Source organism: Suricata suricatta, chromosome 9 (assembly GCF_006229205.1).
Source record: "Suricata suricatta isolate VVHF042 chromosome 9, meerkat_22Aug2017_6uvM2_HiC, whole genome shotgun sequence".
Lineage (NCBI taxonomy): Eukaryota > Metazoa > Chordata > Mammalia > Carnivora > Herpestidae > Suricata > Suricata suricatta.
In genome coordinates this window covers 116860160-116880761 of record NC_043708.1, presented here as the reverse complement: position 1 = coordinate 116880761, position 20602 = coordinate 116860160, and the positions used below count along the sequence as shown (strand labels likewise).

Below are 20602 nucleotides of genomic sequence, written 5' to 3'. Positions count from 1 at the left end.
AGTTCATTAAAATGTTTTAAGTAGGAACTCATTCAAGGAGTCCAGAACAGGGCTTTATGAGAAGTCTATAATCCCTACATACTTGAGGATTTAAACAGATAAATGTGACTGGATCAAAATCTTCAGTGCACAGTGGGGTATCCATGAGACAATTCATCTTATCCTGAGTATATCAGGGCTGAATGAACTGGTATCCTGGCTCATGTGACCTCATAAAGAATTTTCCAACATTATTGACGTGGATAGGTCAGGGAAAAACAAATCAAACTTTGCATTAATAAAGCCCTTTGAAATTAAGAAATGCCAGCAAATTCCATACCTTCATAGGCAATGACAAACACAACACAGGTGTAAACAGAGAGGTAAAGGGCAAAGAGCTTCTCACAGCAGTTGCCAGAAATAGAAGACATTCCTGTTGCTGTGGGGGCTAGTTGAGTATGAAGCTGCCCCAGGTAGAGCATGGGCTCCTGGAAACCTACATACCTGGGATTCAGCATTCAGGGTGATGACTTCCTCATCATGGTCCAGCAGTTTGCAAGCATATGCAATGTTAATGGCTGTTTCTTGTTTGTCACCGGTAAGAACCCAAATCTGCAGGCCTGCTTGACGCAATTTAGCAATGGTTTCTGGGACTCCATCCTGCAGGCGGTCTTCAATCCCGGTAGCACCTGGTCAAATGTGCAACACTGTATGTGAGCTCGCTCCTCACTTGCCCTCAGACCCTGATGGGGTACGAATGCCGTCACCAACACACAAAAGATGCTGGCATAATCCCACAGATTGAGACCAGTCTGAGGTTGGTATTATGTGGAAGCATTCTTTGATAATTCATCATTTCAGTACAGCAGTGAACCCTTTCAATATCTCCCTCGATTGACACAGTCAAGAATGAGTCATAATAACTGGGACTCACTAAACACAATTCTCTGTTCATTTGCCAACAACAAAGCACTTCCAATGCTTTCTAACATGCAGCTAAGTTTTAACTTAATAGGTAATATGGAAACCAATCTTGTGGGGAGATGTTTGTAATGATCATATTCTGAAGGATGAAAAAGCTTTGAAAATTATCCATTCCATGTAAAACTTTTGGTGAATGATATCCACAATATTTGCTTTCAGCAATACTTACCATTAGCTGTCTAAACAGACCACACAAGCCCATTATTTCTTGAAAGCAACGTTATCCAGAAGGTACTGTCTCCATAAGTGTAATTAATAAGCAGTGGCTTTCCCTACGTAGGCCTCTGTATATTGGAACAAATCTTCTATTCAGTGCCAAAAGATGCTCTCCAGGCCAGCTTGATTTGTTCCTGTTGCCAATATACTGAGATTGTCTCTATCTCCCCTCTAGTAGTACAACATTGACTGAGGATCCCTCATCAGCCCTGCCTTTCTCTTTTATGCCATATTGCTCCCTGTAGTAAGAGACTGCTATGGGCTGAATGTGTACCACTACCCCCAAAACTCAAAGGTTGAAGCCCTAACCCTCATGGTGATGGCATTAGGAGGTGGTGATTAGGTCAAGAGAGTGGAATACTCATGAGTGGGGTTAGTGCACTTATATAAAGATACACAGAAGAGATGATCTTCTCCATCATTTAAGGATCTAGAAGGAGGATAGCCATCTGAAAACCAGGAAGACAGACCTTTAAGGAACCAAAATGGCCAGTACTTTGATATGGGACTTCCAGCCTCCATAACTGTGAGAAATCAATGTCTGTTATTTAAGCTGCCCAGTCTGTGTTATTTTGTTATGGCAGCCTGAAATGATTAAGATAGAAACACCTTCCCTTTCTCCTCCTAGAACAGATGAGTTGGCAGGTACAGGGAGGGTGGAGTCAAGGTATAATATACCTACAAATAGCATGCATTTCTTAAATATACCCTATGGTGTACTTTCATAAATCATACACCTGTGTAGACAGTGCTGAGCTCAGGAAACAGAGCATCACCAGCTCTGGGTGGTGCCTCTTCAGAAGCCCCCTCAGTGGTAAGTGGCAGCCTTCTCTCTTCCATCTCATGCAGCCTGTGCAGTGTGTTTGACTTGGGCCTATTTCTCCTTTGAATGCTCCAGAAGTCTAAGTGGGAACTTAAGGAAGGGCCCAGCAAGGAGAAGTAAATATTGCACCCAAGCTGGCCTCAGCCCAATCCATGGAGCTCTCAGAAGGAAGCACCAGACATGGGTGTAGGTCTCAAAGTCTGCTTCAGAATAAAACCACGCTATGCTCCATGCTCACTGTGAGCACATCCCTGACAACCCAGGCATTAGAAGGATCTGGTCTTGGCCTTTCTCCCCTTTCACAGCTCTTTGAGCACTAGCATGGAGAGTGTGCGTGTGCTATAGGTCTCTGGGTCCCTATTTTAACCATCCAATAGAACTGACATCTTCCTGTGCATCCCAAGTATCACTTCTGCTATAATATGTTCCCTGATATTGGGAAAGGAGGAGAGATGATCATGTCTGCCTCTGTGTATTCAAAGTATCTTATTCATACTTAATAATAATGGTTATAGAATCATCATAATAATGGCTAAGCTTGATGGCTTACTAATTGCCAGGCAAAAATTTCTGCAGCATCCCTAAAGTGTGGGTACTACAATTACCCACCCCTACCATACAGATGTGGAAAGCTAAAGTGAGGGAGGGAGTTAGTGAGGGAAGGGCTAGCATTCTGTGCACTGTATGTTTCATCCTCTAAACCTATGACCTGCATGGCTACTCGAGGAAAACTTCCATTACAGAGCATTGCTTTGTGTCTAACTCAATCAGTTACCCACCCTTTACTAGACAGCAACTTCTTACAGAAGGGACTCGTGACTCCCCATCTTTGAATACTGGCTGCTTGGCCAGAGCTCCTTGATAAATATCTACCAGAAAAGACAGCAAGGGAGGTCTCACAGATACATTCCAGTCCTTTAAGGAAAATCTAACACCTGAAAAACAAAGGTGTTATTTCAAAAGTTAACTTTATCTTAATTTCAGGAGCTAACTAGCCAAAATATAGGGCCCTGACTGGGTCATTAGACCCGTCCTAAACTACATACAGGCTTGAATCAAACACAGAATATGATTGAACTCAGAAAGACAGTTATGGAAATAATGTCTATCTCAGCATGAAATATGGCGGAGGATAAAGAAAAATCTCAGGGGATAGTCCTTTAAAAATTATCGAGAAACACAGTCTCTTTCTTCAGCTGGCTAAGGTAGCTTATTAGTAACATAATCTGTGTGATTCAGAGTAAATGCCACCTCTTTACAATCTTAGCCTTGGGAGAACTTGGCATTTTGAATGTTCTAACAAAGGCAGGTAGTAGGGTTCAAGTGTCACTATGCTTCACTGTGATAAAATGTCAGGTGGCTTTTCATTGGAGGGGAGAAGATTTCACCAACTGAGGAGTTTCAGATGACATCTGGAAAAACAAAGAGGAGTGCTGGGGAAGGGCACAGAACACTGTGCTTTGAATTTAGACTCTTGGCCAGAACATTATGGAAAAGAAAATTTCAAGAACACAGTAAAAATGGTGACCCTTCCTTTGTAGTTCTCTAATGTTACTTAATATAAGAACATAAATGACAAGATTTAGAAAAGGGTATTTGGCTTTGGGTTGTTAAAAATATAAGCCACTTAATACACACTTCTCAAAAATGAATCTGAGAAGTTGGAGCACAGTGCCTGTGGATAAAGCTTCGGTAAATACGAAGGTGGTAACTCCTATTCTCAAGCTCAGGCTGCATCATCTAAACCATAAGTATTCTGGGCTACAGGAGATGTTAAGTGTTTAACAGTTAGCAAGAGGGAAGTTGATTTGCTGTATTTTCCCATTTCTGTGGTGTAAATACACTCACCTTAGCTGATGTCAAGTGACCAAGAGCATCAAAAACCTAGGCAAAATTCCTGAAAATTTATGCAAGCAGTAAACAATGAATGCAAAGATTCTGAAAATGTATGGATAGGCTCTCAACAGCAGGTATGAACGGACTCCAGGATACTGCTGGTGCCCACTGGAAGCACTCGTTGGTTCATTCACTGACTCATCTCAGAGCCATCTAACACACCCCTGGAGAGAAGCATCTGCCTCAGGATGGCAATGGAATGTAGTTAAGGATTCTGAAAACCTCTACCAGCCAGGACATTGACCAGGCCCGAACAACAACAACAACAGCAAAACCGGAACAGGAATAAGTAGAAAATTCTACATTTAATGGATGTTTACATAGTGGCCCAAGTAAAATTACAGAATCCAAGCTAGAAAGCAATTCCTTTGAAAAAGATCTGGGAATGTGAGTTGATTTCAAGTTCAGTATGAACTTAGGGTGTTCTAGGGCTGTCAAAAATTCAGGACATGTTAACAAAGATACAGCGTGAGGAACAAGGGAGGTAATGGATGCCCGATGACCAAAAGGAATCTATAGAAGAGGCCAGCCAGGCTCTAATGTGGAGGCAATAAGGTAAGACTCATCACCACATGCTGCTAAACACTGGGTCCTGTGCATGTATCTCACTCAGCACTCCACTGTAGCCGCTCTGTTCACCCCACAGGATTATTACCCAGCTGAAGGAAATTGGAATGTCAAAAAGACAGTCACTTGCCCAGGTTCTCATGGCCAGTAAGTGACAAAGCCAGGACTGGACAACCACAAGGCTTCTAGACTCTGAAAGAAAGAAAGGTAGGAGTGAAATAATACAGGTGAAGGGACAGACTGGGGACTCACAGCGAAGTCCTCAAACAGTTGAGGTCTTACCCTCTTGAAAGGGGAAGAGATTGTATCTGTATTGCTCCAGAAGGTGGGACAAATGACCACGGTAAGAAGGAACTGGGGAGGCAAATTTTACTCCATTCGAGTCAGAGCTCTCCAGGGAGAGTGCCCCAGAGTGAAGGGTCAGAAAAGTTAGACAAGCACAACCTGCCCTCAGGCCAGGAGGACCAGTAGGATCCCCTGCCTCACCCACGGGTCTCATCTCTCTTGGAGAAGCACGTTCTAGATGTGAACAGCCCAGGTTCAGTAAATCAAAACCTGGCAGACTAGAAGAGGCTGTTTCCAAGTGTTTCATTTACTCACTCTCAGGGATACTGCTCATGATGTCTCTGGGCTTCTGGATTTGGGCCTTTTTTGAGCAGTGCATGCCCTCTTTTGGATACCACAGGCAAAAAAGAATTTCATATAAAGTGTGTATGTGATGCTATTAAGTATATTAAGATTAATTAGATACTATATTAGGTGTGCACATATAGATATCTGGGTAGCCCAATTCCTTTGTCCAGCGAACAAGGTCAAATAAATTACAGCCTTTCTGTATTAAATGAAGAGATGAACTCCAGTTTCTCCATGACCTAGGTATACCATCTGACTACCAGCACTACAGGATGGGGTGCATGTATATATAACATGATTACAAATGGTGTGGTCACAGGAGCACGTATACGAAGCCTCAGCTAATTTAATACAAACTTAATATTAAATATTTTAAGTATTAAAATAAATGTTTTTATAAATGCTAATATGAACACAGTCGCAAATATGAATGAGTACATTTTAGTAAAAACAAGCTCATTCTCTTTTCAACCAAATTGAGTCTATGAAACATTCATATCCAGATGGCCAACAGACACATGAAAAAATGCTCAACATCACTCATCATCAGGGAAATAAAAACAAAACCACAGTGAGATACTACCTCACACCTGTCAGAATGGCTAACATCAACAACTCAGGCAACAACAGATGTTGGTGAGGATGCGGAGAAAGGGGATCTCTTTTGTACTGCTGATGGGAATGCAAACTGGTGCATTCACTCTGGAAAAAAGCATGGAGGTTCCTCAAAAAATTAAAAATAGAACTACCTTACAACCCAGCAATCGCACTACTAGGTATTTATCCAAGGGATACTGGTGTGCTGCTTTGAAGGGGTACATGCACTCCAATGTTTACAGCAACACTATCAACAAGAGCCAAGGTATGGAAAGAGCCCAAGTTCTAACCATGGATGAATGGATAAAGAAGACGGGGTATGTATATATATATACAGTGGAGGAGTATTCAGCTATTAAAAAGAATGAAATCTTGCCATTTGCAACTACATGGATGGAACTAGAGGGTATTATGCTAAATGAAATTAGTCAGTCAGAGAAAGACAAATATCATATGACTTCAGTCATATGGGAGTTAAAGATACAAAACAGATGAACATAATGGAAGGGAAGCAAAACTCATAAAAACAGGGAGGAGGACAAAATATAAGAGACTCTTAAATATGGAGAATAAACAGAGGGTTACTGGAGGGGTTATGGGAGGGGGGTGCGCTAAATGGGTAAGGGACATTAAGGAATCTACTCCTGAAATCATTGCTGCACTATATGTTACCTAAGTTGGATGTAAAAAAATAAATTAAAAAAAAGAAACATTCATAAAATATAAAGTGCAGCCATTTCTGGAGTCTAACAGTTTCTCTTTGTCTTAGGGGTAAGAGGTGGAGGGAGTCCCTTCAAGCATCAGTTGTTGAGAAGCCTTGCTCCTCATCTCTATTTCTGTTAAAAATAGTGGGAAAGCCGTGTTTAAGGGGAGGCAACTCAGGTGTCACTGGGTGTCTGGTGGGCAAGTACATGGAACATCAAGAAACAGGCCATGATGTGAATGTTCAGTCAAGGATGGTTGGTCCTGGAAGCCATGCTAGCATCAGACCAGGCAATTCCTTAACCAAGGTCCGCATGTGCAGAGCTGCCCAAGACTAAAGCCATGTCACCACACCATCATCCAGAACTGCCTCTGCAAATTTAATAGTGCTCAGTGCATAATTACCCAACAGATGCAAATTTGTTTCCAGGCGAATGGCAGACTGGAAGAGAAGCTCCTCACGGTTGTCCAGGGAGGATTCTGCTTCTAAGTGGCTTTGCAACCAACAGGCATACTCCTCTTCACTCAGAACCTATGTGAGACACACTGATGAATCCCACGCAGGCGCTGAGCACTGTGGCAGCAGTGGTCAGCTCGTGCACTTGTGGAGAGGACATACACTCACCCTTTTGGCGATGCACAAGGTGCGCAGACCTTCCACTGCATACAAGTTGAGGTAATTCTGAGTCTTGCTTCGGATTTTCTTTTGATGCCTTCCTCGGGCGTCATCTAGGTTGGTTAGAAGCAGACACACAGATGAGTAAGAATGCCCTGAACCACTCCATTAACCTTAGGTAGTTTTGCAGAGTGTTGAAACAGCTCTACACATGTAGCTGATTCAGTGGAGAGGTCAGCACCACCCCAGGCGTTCTAGCCTTGGAAGCTCTCCTCACCCAGCCTTCAGGCAAGCATCCCATGAAATGGCTACATTTTTAAGGTCTGAAAGTAGTCACACTCACAGACACAGAAAGGAGGACAATGGTTGCCAGGAGCTCAGGGAGAGGAGACAAGAGTTGTTCAATGGAGAATTTGTTTTGCAAGAAAGTTCTGGAGATGTGTTGCAGAGCAGTATGAAACCATTTAACACTACTTAACTGTATACTTATTAAAGATGGTAAATTTTATGTTATATGGGGTTTGTTTTTTACCACAATTAAAAAGAAGAAGCTAAGAAACTAGCTGTCTGCCTGTGAGACTTCTCCAAACATCCATCCTTTTCTATTTCCTGTAGACACAGCTGAGCACACTTACCGCTTATTACTAAACTACATAAGTGCTGACTTTGAGCCTCACTCAACTTGTGGCATCCATGACAAGGTGACACACACTGTTGTAACTGTGACATTTTCTTGGGTCACCAATTATGAGTGGGAAGGCATTAGGCACTATAATTTGTGCATGATAAAAGTATATTATGACTGTGTTTCAGGAATGTTGAGAAGAAGTGGTCCTCATCCTTCTGCAGTGTTCTAGCTGGCTGCATTTGGAATTGCCTTTCGTTGCAACTCATTAAGCAGGGATGTCACGAGGGCATCCTACCCCATGATTTATTCCAACAATCTCCTATGAAACCTCTGCATCACTAGATTCATTTTGTGTCTAAATCTTCACTTGTAAATAGTACACACTTTTCACATAAAATTTAAGATAAAAGCTGTTTTGTTATCTTAAAAATAACTACATCATATTTTTGACTATTACTAATGATCTCTGTTGAAATGAGTTCATATAAACAAACCTTTATTAATGATCTGGTATCCTTTGGTACAGGAGGTGCACAAAAATCAAGGTACATAATTTTCTAGTTTGTGAAAAATTGCATTTTAGCAGAAAGCGGTTTCTATCTCCAGAACACTAGTAGTGTTACCAGATAGAATATAAGATGCACAAATAGCATATAAGACATACTTTTACCTGGGTGCCTGTGTGGCTCAATCAGTTAAATATCTGATTCTTTATCTTGGCTCAGGTCATGATCTCACAGTGGTTCCTGAGACTGAGCCCCGCATGGGGCTAGGAATTATCTCTCTCCCTCTCTCTCTGCTCCTTCCCCCACTGTGTGCACACACTCTCTCTTTAAAAATAAACTTAAAGAAAAAGACATACTTTTACTAAAAATATTATGTTGTTTATCTGAAACTCAAATTAATTGGGTATTCAATATATTCTGTGTGCTAAATCTGGCAACTCTATCAGTAGTGAGGCTTCTGGTCTGGGGAAGGCTCTCTACTATCTGAGTCAGGCCCTGGAAAACCTGGACCTGGGAGAAACACTTTCACCTCTTAGACAAGTGTTCTCCATAAAGAAGATAGTGCCCCCATGGGTCTAAAACACTGGTTCTGGGGCAAGGAAGCCCAGAAATAATTTTAATTATATATTTAAAACATATGTAGGCATAGCATAAAGCACAGATATATATACAGCACATAAACAAATATATAGCCTATTTGTGGCATTAAACGTCATAGGGGGAATAATCAAAAATGTCTAAAAAGGCTGCTTAAATAAGGAATCAATAATGAAAAAAACAAGAAAGAGAGAGAGAGAGAAGAAACCCTAGATTACATTGCTTTAGGAATTTAAATTTCCTGGAAATAGGATACTCAAAAGATGACATCTTAATTATGACTACCATTTACTCCTGATATTGTGACATTCATAGAACATGATAACACTATTCCAGATGCTGACTGTTCATTGACCAAAGACATCTGTCTGAGAAGCTTTGGAATTAAAACAATAGTCATAAAGAACTTCAGTTCTCCAGAGAGGAGACGGGAAGAAGGCAAAGGAACAGTGTAGGGAGGCTGTGCCCAAACATTTGTTAAAACAGAAACAATGGAATAGAGGCAGCCGGGCAGCTTGGGATTCTGGGCACCCTGGATGAGTATGCGATCGCACAGGTGGCCACACTGAGCTGTTTCTTTATGGGATCACCCACAGCAGGGCCTAGAAAAAGCCCACCCAGCCCTGCAGAGAAGTGGTGACTGGCCTGCTTGTCCTCTCTCTCCTCCGGACTTGAGACATTCATCTCCTCTGACACTGGAGGGACACCTTGCTCTTGATTCTTACATGACTTCTCCCTTATAGATTCCCACTATATCAGTAGCTGGACAGCCACTGGGAAGAGCCAATGTCAGGGTCTGTAGGATTGTGAATCCTATAATAAATCTACATTCTGACGGAGCGGCCAGGATGGTAGAAAGAAGTCAAACTCAAGGCAGACAAGCACCAAGGAGCTAAGGGCATCTAGAAACAGTGTATTCAGTGCTGTCCTAGAAAGTACACCCATGGACCCCCAGAGTTATGTGGTCAGCCTGGCTCTCCTGCACTGATCTCAAACTATTGGCATTGTAACGTTCACATTGCATTTTCAGTGATATTCATGTAGTGTCAGACTTCTCTTTCTGATACTCTATAGGCAACCCAGACCCCCTGTGCCTTTTCTATCTATGGTAGTAGAAAGAATTCTGTGTTGCACTGCAACACAGCCATTTGGGTTGATGGTGCAACATCACGGGTAGAGATGAAAGCAATGGTACTCAGCAACTCCTGGTGGAAGGTGGAAGCCTGAGGGGCACAGAGAGAAGGTCCCTGCAGCCAAGTGTGGGTGCTGGGGGTAAGGATTGCAGGGCATGCACAGTGTCAGACAGTAAAAGCTCCTGTCAGTAAAGATGACTCCCATGTCACTGACCTCAAGACACAACAGGACTGAGAGGAGCCCTGCCCCAGCTCTGGCTGAGCAGTGCAGATGGACACTGCAGCACAGTTCCCACCAGTGCACTACTGGCAATGCTCAGGACCCTGTAAAGAGGCCTTCAGAGGCCCTCCTACTCATGGTTTTAACATGTGTTTTTAAGTGCTCAGTGATACTTCTATTTCCTTATATTTCTGTCTCATTATGCTTTCGAAAAATTTCGCTTATAAGGAGTTTCATCTAAGTAAGATGGCAAAATAAGGTGAATTTCCTCACTTGTTCATGCGTGTATCGATTTATTGAATAGCAGCAATGGGTGAGGCCCATGCTAGGGGGTGGGCTACTCTCCATCTCACTCTTGGAGAAGGTGGGGGGCAATCTGGGGGTTTGTGTCTTAAATAACACACAAAGTGGTGGCTGGACCAAACCTCAAGCAAGTGAATCTTAAGGGGAAGGAACCAGAGAGAAGGGAAAGGGAGCTAGCTTATACTCTATGCTTATATAACACCAGACATTTGGGCTAGGGGTTTGGACAGGGGCTTCCTATGAGGTCAATATACTGATTTCCTTTCTGTAGATGGGAAACTAAAGCAAAGAAAATAAGTGACTCCTCCAGGGTCACTCCAGCCCATAAATGAAGACCTGGGATTTGAACAGAGGTCTGTAGGTACCAGAGTAGGGTACAGTCCCTGCTTTCTACCTGACCCCCCATCACTTCTAAGACTTGATCACAACCTGAGAATATGACATCCTCCCTCTAACACAGTCACATTAACCATTAGCATATCATGCCTTTTTTGTAGAAATGTTAAAGCTCTTTGAAGAAAGATCCTAAAGATCGGAAGTAATCCAGAGGAAAATACTTGTGTGTCCACCTTACTTTATCACCAGCACACAGGTACAGCAGCTTGGACACAATGCTCTAATTCCTAAGCACAGGTAAGTGCTCTTCAAGTATGATCTCCTCACTCCATCCACCCACAAAGTAAAAACTGAATGATTTATACATAATGCCAGTGTGTCACCAGTGGATAACTTCAAGGTGACCCCAGAGCCATCCTATAGCTCTTCTCTTGGGAAATCAATGGAGTCTCAGAACATCCTGAATCTTAAGTTGCTGGACCTCTCTACATGTAGATCTTCCAAACCTATCAGAACCACACACTGCTTGAAAATTCCTTGAGTAAGGAGGAGAGCTAGACAAATTGTCTATTTTTAATCTGCCCCTTCAATGTTATGGTTAGAACAATGTGTCACTACAGCAATGCCATTCTTTTACTTGTATCATCCATGGCGCAACAGATGGAAGGCTTTGCTTCTTCTCAACTATAGTTACCTAGATACAGATAGTAATTTCTTTCCAGAGACCCGCAGCATGGACAGTAGCAGAGGAGGTGAGTGCAACAGCAAAGCTACACTGGGGCTGAAGGATCAGGTGGAGGAGACTACAAGGCTCCCCAGCTTGCTCATAATCTCTCCACACGTCCTTGATCTTGAAATTGATTATGACTGGTAGGAGTTGTTTGTGCTTCAGCTAGGAATTTACCCAAAGGATACAGAAGTGCTGATGCATTGGAGCACATGTACCCCAATGTTCATAGCAGCACTTTCTACAATAGCCAAATCACGGAAAGGGCCTAAATGTCCATCACCTGATGTATGGATCAAGAAGATGTGGTATATATACACAATGAAGTACTATATGGCAATGAGGAAGAATGAAATCTGGCCATTTGTAGGAAAGTGGATGGACCTTGAGGGTGTCATGCTAAGTGAAATAAGTCAGGCAGAGAAGGACAGATACCATATGTTTGCACTTATAGGTCTAGCAGGAGAAACCTAACAGAGGACCATAGGGAGAGGAAGGGGTAAAGAGAGCTGGGGAGAGTGAGGGACACAAATCATGAGACTACTGAATACTGAAAATGAACCATGGACTGAAGGGGGAGGGGGAGGGAGGAAGTGGGTGATGGTCATGGTGGGGGGCACTTGTGGGGAGAAGCACTGGGTGTTATATAGAAACCAATTTGAAAATAAACTATTAAAAAAAAAGGAGTTGTTTGTGCTTTGTCTAGAAATTTGAGACTATATACTCATTTAAAAAGGTGACCTGCCAGCAAAGTATAAGTGTGGCAACTACCATACATAATGGCACAGCTCAACAGGGTCCCTTCTCTCTATGGTGGGCCCCACCTACCCCCCTTTCCTACTCCTGTTTGCCAGTGCTACTCCAGGCCTTTTATCTTATACATGACCTGCTGTATGTGGTTAAGTCTGAAATACAGTGGTCCATTGTCTTTAATAAAAAGGACAAAGATGATTTTTTTTACAGTAGAATTAAATCTGCTCAGGTAATTGCCATATCTGTTTTTATTTCGTGTGGATGCAAAATCAAATTTCAGAATGAAGGCTTATAGAATGTATTTGGAAGCTTTTCTTCTTCTCTTTTTTAGAATAGGTTGAGAATAACTCTTCTTTAAATGTTAGACAGAATTCACCTATGAATAAATTTGGTCCTGGATTTTGTTTTTGGTATTGTTTGTATTACCAATTCAATTTCATTACTATTAATTGGTCTGCTCAGATTTTTTATTTCTTCCTGATTGTTTTAGAAGACTGTATTTTGCTAGGAATTTATCAATTTCTTCTAGGTTGTTCAATTTGTTGGCATATAATTTTTGGTAGTGTTCTCATAATCGTTTATATTTTTGTGGTGTCAGTTGTTACTTCTTTCTTGTTTCTGGTTTTAATTTGGGTCCTTTCTCTTTTCTTCTTATGAGCCTGGCTAAGAAGTTAGCAATTTTGTTTAGTTTTTTCAAAGAACCAGCTCTTGGTTTCAATGACTTTGTTCTACTTTTTTTTTTATGGTCTTTATCTCATTTATTTTTGTTCTGATCTTTATTATTTCCTTCCTTCTACTCCTCTTGGTCTTTGTTCTTCTTTTTCTAGTTCCTTTAGGTTATAGTGAGGTTAAATTGTTTACTTAAGGTTTTTGTTGTTTATTGAGGTAGGCCTGTATTGCTATTTATTTCCCTCTTAGAACTACTTCTACTGCACCACTGTGTTTTCATTTTCATTTATTTCCATGTATTTTCTGATTTCTTCTGTGACTGCTTTGTGGACCCTTTGGTTGCTCAGAATCCTGTTGTTTAGCCTTCATGTGTTTGTGTTTTTTCCAGTATGTTTTTCAATAAATGGTGGAAAAACTGGAAAGCTACATGTAAAAGAATGAAATTGGACTACTATGACACCATACACAAAAATAAACACAAAATAGATTAAAGATCTCAATGTGAGACCTAAAACTATGAAAATCCTGGAAGAGAATACAGGCAGTAATCTCTCTGACACTGGCTGTAGCAACATTTTTTCTAGACATGTCTCCTGACACAAGAGAAACAAGAGCATAAAAACTATTAGGACTACATCAAAATAAAAAGGTTTTGCACAGTGAAGGAAACCATCGACAAAACAAAAAGGCCACTGAATAGCAGAATGAATGCGGCTCTGAGAACCCAAAATCAGCCTGTATCTACTCTAGCACACAACCCCTGGGATGGAAAGGCACATCCTGGTAGGTTATCCCCATGAAATGCTATACAAACTATTTTTGGAGCCACGTTTGCAAACTGGGAGGCAACAGCTCTGTTATGGGAAAAGGATTTCCTGTGTGCAGAGATCCTCCAGTACACTTTGCCACACGGAGTGATGCTGACCTAGAGAGCCAGGAGTCCCATTCTGAGGCACTGAGATTATGGCCTGAGGACCATGGGAAGTAAACTATTCTCTAGCTTCATCCAGTGTACAGTGTTTTCACAGCAGGTTGTACCTAGAGCTGTTTCCAGAATACAACAGAAAAGGAGACTGTGGAGGTCAGGCCACAGAGCCACAGCAGGTACCCTTCCATCTGCCAGCAGCATCCTTACCTCCACCTGGTCTCTCTCACCTACATATGTACTCCTTCATCCTCCAAGTTCAGAGGGAATGGTGACCAGGCTTACTGATGGGGACCTAGGCCACCCCCCCCGCCAAGGCCTAGAAGCATGCATCTAGGAGTTGCAAATAAGCCCTTCTCCTGTTCTACTCTACACCAGTGGTTTTGATTTCTCTTCTTCAACACAGAAGTTATATGGAACTGTAGTATTCAAAAGAGACCAAGATGGAGCTGCTATTCCTGAGTTGGGAGAGAGAGGCCAGCAGCCTCACTGTGACCTGAGGCAGCTCCATTAATGGGCTATAAACCATGACCTGCAAGAAACGGATCCCACTCACAATTGCATGAAAAACCATAAAATACCTAGAAATAAACCTAACCAAAGATGTAAAAGACCTGTATGATGAAAACTATAGAAAGCTTATGAAAGAAATTGAAGACACAAAGAAATGGAAAAATATCCCATGCTTATGGGTCAGAAGCATAAACATTGTTAAAATGTCATTATTACCCAAAGCAATCTACACATTCACTGCAATCCGAATCAAAATTGCACCAACATTCTTCTCAAAGTTAGAACAAACTATCCTAAAATTAGTATGGAACCACAAAAAAACCCGAATAGCCAACGTAATATTGAAGGAGGAAACCAAAATGGAAGGCATCACAATCCCACACTTTAGGCTCTACTATGCTGTCATCGGCAAGACAGTATGGTATTGGCACAAAAACAGACACATGGACCAATGGAATAGAATACAGAACCCAGAACTGGACCCACAAGTGTATGGCCAGTGAATCTTTGACAAAGCAGGAAAGAATATCCAATGGAAAACAGACAGCCTCTTTAACAGGTGGTGCTGGGAGAGCTGGACAGTAACATGCAGAAGAATGAAATTAGACCACTTTCTTACACCATACACAAAAATAAAATCACAATGGATGAAGGACCTGAGTGTGAGACAGGAAACCATCAAAACACTAGAGGAGAAAGCAGGACTTCAATCACAGCAATTTCCTAATTGACACATCCCCAAAGGCAAGGGAATCAAGAGCAAAAATGAGCTATTGGGACCTCATCAAGATAAAAAGCTTCTGTACCACAAAGGAAACAATAAAAAAAAAAAACTAATAGGCAACCGACAGAATGGGAAAAGATAGTGGCAAATGGCATATCAGACAAAGGCTAGAATCCAAAATCTACGAGGAACTCACCAAACCCCATACCCGAAAAATGAATAATCCAGTGTAGAAATGGGAAGAAGACATGAATAGATACTCTCCAGGGAGGACATCCAGATGTCCAACAGGCACATGAAACAATGTTCAGCGTCACTCATCATCAGGGAAATACAAACTAAAACCACAGTGAGATACCACCTCATTCCTGTCTGAGTGGCTAAAATGAACAAATCAAGAAACTATAGATGCTGGCGAGGATGTGGAGAAACGGGCACCCTCCTGCACTCTTGGTGGGAATGTAAACTGGTACAGTTGCTCTAGAAAACAGTGTGGAAGTTCCTCAATAAACTATCAGTAGAACTCCCCTATGACCCAGCAATAGCACTGTTGGGGATCTACCCAAGGGATATAGAAGTGCTGATGCATAGGAGCACATGTACCCCAATGTTCATAGCAGCACTGTCAACAATAGCCAAAACATGGAAAGAGCCTAAATGTCCATCAACTGATGAATGGATAAAGAATACGTGGTTTATAATACAATGGAGTACTATATGGCAATGAGGAAGAATGAAATCTGGCCATTTGTAGCAAAGTGGATGGACCTAGAGGGAGTCATGCTACGCGAAATAAGTCAGCCAGAGCAGGACAGATACCATATGTTGTCACTTACAGGTCTAACAGGAGAAACCTAACAGGGAACCATCGGAAGGGGAAAGGGGTGGGGGAAGAGTTAGGGAGAGGGAGTGAGGCAAATCATGAGAGACTCTTGAATATTGAAAACAAACAGAGGGCTGAAGAGGGAGGGGGGGAAGGAAGGGGTGAAATGGTCATGGAGAGGGGCACTTGTGGGGAAGAGCACTGGGTGTTATATGGAAACCAACTTGGTAATAAACGAATTAATAAAAACAAACAAACAAAAAACCATGACCTGGCTTCACAATTGCCCTGGTTCAGGCAATCACAGAGAAGGAACGAACCTTCTGGAACTTATAATCTGAAAGTTCTTGACCTCCATTGTCCAGATTTAAAATGATGCTATGCTATGCCTCAACTCGAGTAACCTCCAATCCCACTGACCTGAGGTGAGCTCAGGCATTGAAACCCCAGTGCATTCTAGTCCAAACCCCTCAGAGTTTGGGGTGGGAAACAGAGGAGGGAAAGGGTGATCCTGTGAGGCAAGCTCTGATAGGCACTGCTTTTTAAAGGCTTAATGAAAATCACTTTACTCATGGGAAGAGACTGGAGTTGCAGCCCAGTGGAGAGGAGCTGGATACCTGAGGAGCAAGGCAGTAAGAGGTCCATGACCACCGAGTCAGCTCCTTTGGTGTAGACATTGATCTCATCAGTGAGTGGGTGCCGGATCACCACTGACATCCTCTTGCGAATAGAGTCGAAGCCCAGCGTGTGCAGGAGCTCAAAGGTGAGCCTGCCCAAGTGGGGCAATTCCACTGACACCTGGTCATGCAGCCGGTCTACCAGCGTGCAGTTGTAGGCCCGTGCAGCGTACACAAGGGCTGCCTCGTCGGGGCTCTCTGCCTCATAGCGCAGTTCCCGCTCCTGCTCCTGCTCCAGCTCTAACTCCTGCTCCTTGGCAGTGTTCTCCGGGGCCCAACTGGCAGCCCCACTGCTGTAGCCATTGCTGGCAATGGCTGGGGCTGGCTGGCCTAGCCTCTCCTCCAGCCTGAGCAGTGTGCTCTCATTGGACAGGTTGGACAGAAAGTTGGACCCTGACTTGTGGGTGGTCTTGTTGGTGGCCAGGCTCCCGATGCTGCTGCAGCCGGAGGTCAGGCGGCTAGGTGAGAACCTTCGTAGGAAGTCTTCTATCGTCTTCACAGGGGACTTCACCTCCAATCTCACCCTCACCTGTAAGAGAAGCAGTCAGAAGACATGGAAGGTATGCCGAAAGGCCTCACCCCAACTACCACAGGGCACTCCTCCACTTCCCCAGTCAGGCTCAAGGCATAGAATTCCCATTTCCCTGATTTTGGGGCATGCACTAAAAACTGCAACCAGAGCCAACACTGATCTTCCTTGAGAACATCCTTTGGCCTTTACATTTCACTTAAACAAAGATTCACAATATATATTCCTTTAGAATGTGATCATCAGGGCAGTTACATTGAGGCCCTGGACTGACTCAGGGGACTCAGGCCCATGGTGACCGCAGGCTTAGAAACTACCTTCTCTGCAGGCTGTCCCCACACTGCAATGTCCCACTGCTTTGTGGAAAAGGCTCAGAAGAAGATGCTTGTCATTGTCTGACATAAAACCCAGCCTTTTTTTTTCTCCACTTGCAAAAATCATTTAACAGAAGGCCAGTTGATACAGTCCTTTGAATTATTTCTATATAAAATTTAAATAACATTCCCAAACCCAAAAGAACTTTTCTAAACAAATTAAATGCATTGACAAATTCAGGATTGAAATAATTTAGCTCATTTTTTTAAGTTGCAATAAATTACATGTCTTCTAACAAAAAATGAAAACAACAAAATGACAGTTTTATACATTTGCTAAAGTTACAACAAGCTCAGTGATGGAGCAATAGCAATTCTTTATTTAAATAAGTATTGTTCACTAATGCTGGCATAATATACCTATTTTAACTTTATGCCTGAAAATGGATTTAGAGCAAATGTTGTAACAATAAAACACTGAATTACAGTTAGCCTTAAATTTTTATAATTTTGCCCATGTGTCCCAAGTTGTATATTATACAATAGCCTCCAGAAAAGTCAGGTGTGTAGTCAAACAGGGCCCATAGGACCAACTTTGATAAAGGTGTTTCTTCTTTGTTCTTATAATGACTTTAAATGGGCTAACATCCAAATAGAAGATTCAAGCAGCCACACTGGAGGTTCTGCTGGCTCCAAGTACCCTGAAGATTTAGTGCTCACTAATAATAGTGAGTGCTATTAGTGAGATCCTTCTCACTAATATGTGAGAAGAGGAGCGCATCCAGAGACCTGTTCATTTGCAGTCTGAGGGTTGGTGATTAAATATTCTGCTCCCTATATGGAATGCATTGTGTACGTGACCATCATCACATGCCTCTGGTTATGTTGGGGTCCTTCTCAGTGATTCAGTAGTTGCAACAATGCCTGAGTTGTTCTAGATATTTTCTACTAGAAACCAGAAACCAGATCTCTGCAGGGATGCCTGCCAGAGGGGCTGAATATGAGGTGGTGGAAGCACCTAAAGGCCAGATGAGGGATGCTGAGGCAGCTATGAGGTGAGCTTGAAAGTAGCCCTGACGAGGGCAGACAGCGCAACCCTGTGGTCTCTCAGTGGTGGGACCCTGTCTACTCTGGATCTACCAAGCCCAATGGGGCTTCTGCAGGCCAGTGTGGCAGAAGCAAGGGCACAGGGAGTGCCACATTACTGCTAGATAGGCTGTTGCCAAAAGAGAGCAGAGACCCCACATCACACACCATTGTCTCTCTCAGTGGAACCTGGTAAAAGGGCTGACCCAGGAGGAGGGAAAGGGGTCTCAGAGGGTAAAGGGTTGAGAGGCAGGTCTTTGGCATGCATCTAGCCTTAGAACACTTTTATTTTTATCCATTTAAAGTTGCCTCGCTGCATTCTACATATGCACCCCTAGGTGCACCCTATTTAAGCACACCTCCAGCCCACTTGGAGGACTTTCTGAGAAGCACCCAGGTTATAGAGGACCTGATCACACACGAAACTCTACTTTCTTCAGAGAGAACATTATTAATCCAAACAAAAATCAACTTGGATTACTTATGTTTCCACCATTTTAAGTGACCTCTCATCGATTCTTGACCACTTCTCCTTGAAAGATGATGTTAAAAGCTTTGTTAACATCAAATACATTTATTGTATGCCAAGCCTTCCTCTGAGTCCTTTCTCTAACCCCCCACCACTGCCCTCATGTCACATAAGGCACAGGACGGGAAGGCTTGTCCAAAGCCACTCAGCTGGGTGGTAAAGTCAGGATTCAAGTCCAGGCGATTTGTCTGGGCCCCAAGCCTGTCCTGTCTACTCTCCTGTGAGAATCTGGAACCTTGAAGCTCTGTGTAGATTTTGTGTAGGGCAGACTCACTCTAGGCCAGGCTGTTATGTGCCCCACCCATTGTGGGGAGAAGTTGTCTGTCCTCTCCCACTTGGCCCCAAGCCCCTTACCTGCCTGTGGTAGCCAGGGAATGGCACCACAGAACCAGTGAGCTGGACTGCCCCATATAAAGCCTCCTGCTATATCCCCTTCAACCTGAGAGAGGGTAGTGCAAACAGTCCTGCTGGAAAGGGCAGACTGACAAGAGTGGGGCCATGCTGAAGGTCAAAGGTGTCGGCTTCAAAGGGATACACCAGAACTTGCCTTTTGTCGCGGCTGATCCGGGGATGTGACTACTACTGTGTTGCAGATGGTGAGTGCGATGAAGAAGTCAAACACATCAGAGAGCTCTGGTGAAAGGTGGGCCAGTGGGTGTTCCTGGTGCCTTGCAATGGCCAAACACCTGTCACATTCACTCACCTTCTCAAACAGCTTTGGGTCAGGTGTAATGTCTTTCTCCTGCAAGAAAATGGAGGCTGAGGGGAGAGTATGACCCAGTGATCTGCCAAGCATCTTGATGCTTGACTATTTAAGGCACCTTGCTTTTATTATAAGTTGTAAAGGCACCTTCATCTGACTCATCTACCCATGCCATTTTATAGTGATGACTTACACAGAATTTTAATTGTATAAGAATATATCACATATATGAAATTAAATGTATATATTATTTGTTATCATTATAAAATAATACAGCTAGAATATATATTAATATAATTTATCAGACTCAGAAAGATTTGAAAATGACAGAGAAGGGAAAATATAACAAATCTGTATCACACCACTTCATAGTAATAAATACTTTTTGAAACACACGCTTCTGTTTCCTTACAGAATTTTTCTAGACACTGACATTATATATAATCAAATATTTTATACATTTCCTTTTGATATAAACCCAGAAGTGGGATTGCTGGATCACATGGTAATTCTGTTTATAAGTTTCTGAGGAACCTCCATACTGTTTTCCCTAGTGGCTGCACCAGTTTACATTCTCACCAATAGTGCATGAATGAGGGTTCCCTTTTCCCCATATCCTTGCTGACCCTTCTTGTCCTTTTGATGATAACCACTCAAGGGGCGCTTAGGTGGCTCAGTCGGTTGGGTTAAGAGTCTGACTTCGGCTCAAGTCATGATCTTATGGTTGATGAGTTTGAGCCCCACGTCGGGCTCTGTGCTGACAGCTAGCTCAGAGCCTGGAGCCTGTCTTATATCCTGTGACTCCTTCTCTCTCTGACCCTCCCCTGCTTATACTGTCTCTCTCACTCTCAAAATAAAAACATTAAAAAATTTAAAAAATAAAAAGGAGTGAAA

General features: G+C 42.7%; 1 protein-coding gene across 1 annotated transcript in view; it reads right to left on the bottom strand.

The window, feature by feature from the left end:
- ATP10A (ATPase phospholipid transporting 10A (putative)) overlaps nt 1–20602 on the bottom strand; it is a 199175-nt gene that overhangs the window by 14857 nt on the left and 163716 nt on the right. Inside the window, exons 11-15 of the mRNA XM_029952276.1 lie at nt 19553–19747; nt 16488–17076; nt 7023–7126; nt 6803–6929; nt 484–668 (exon numbers count right to left, since the gene is read on the bottom strand). Of these exons, the coding sequence (XP_029808136.1) occupies nt 484–668; nt 6803–6929; nt 7023–7126; nt 16488–17076; nt 19553–19747 (1200 nt within the window). The remainder of the gene's footprint in view (nt 1–483; nt 669–6802; nt 6930–7022; nt 7127–16487; nt 17077–19552; nt 19748–20602) is intronic.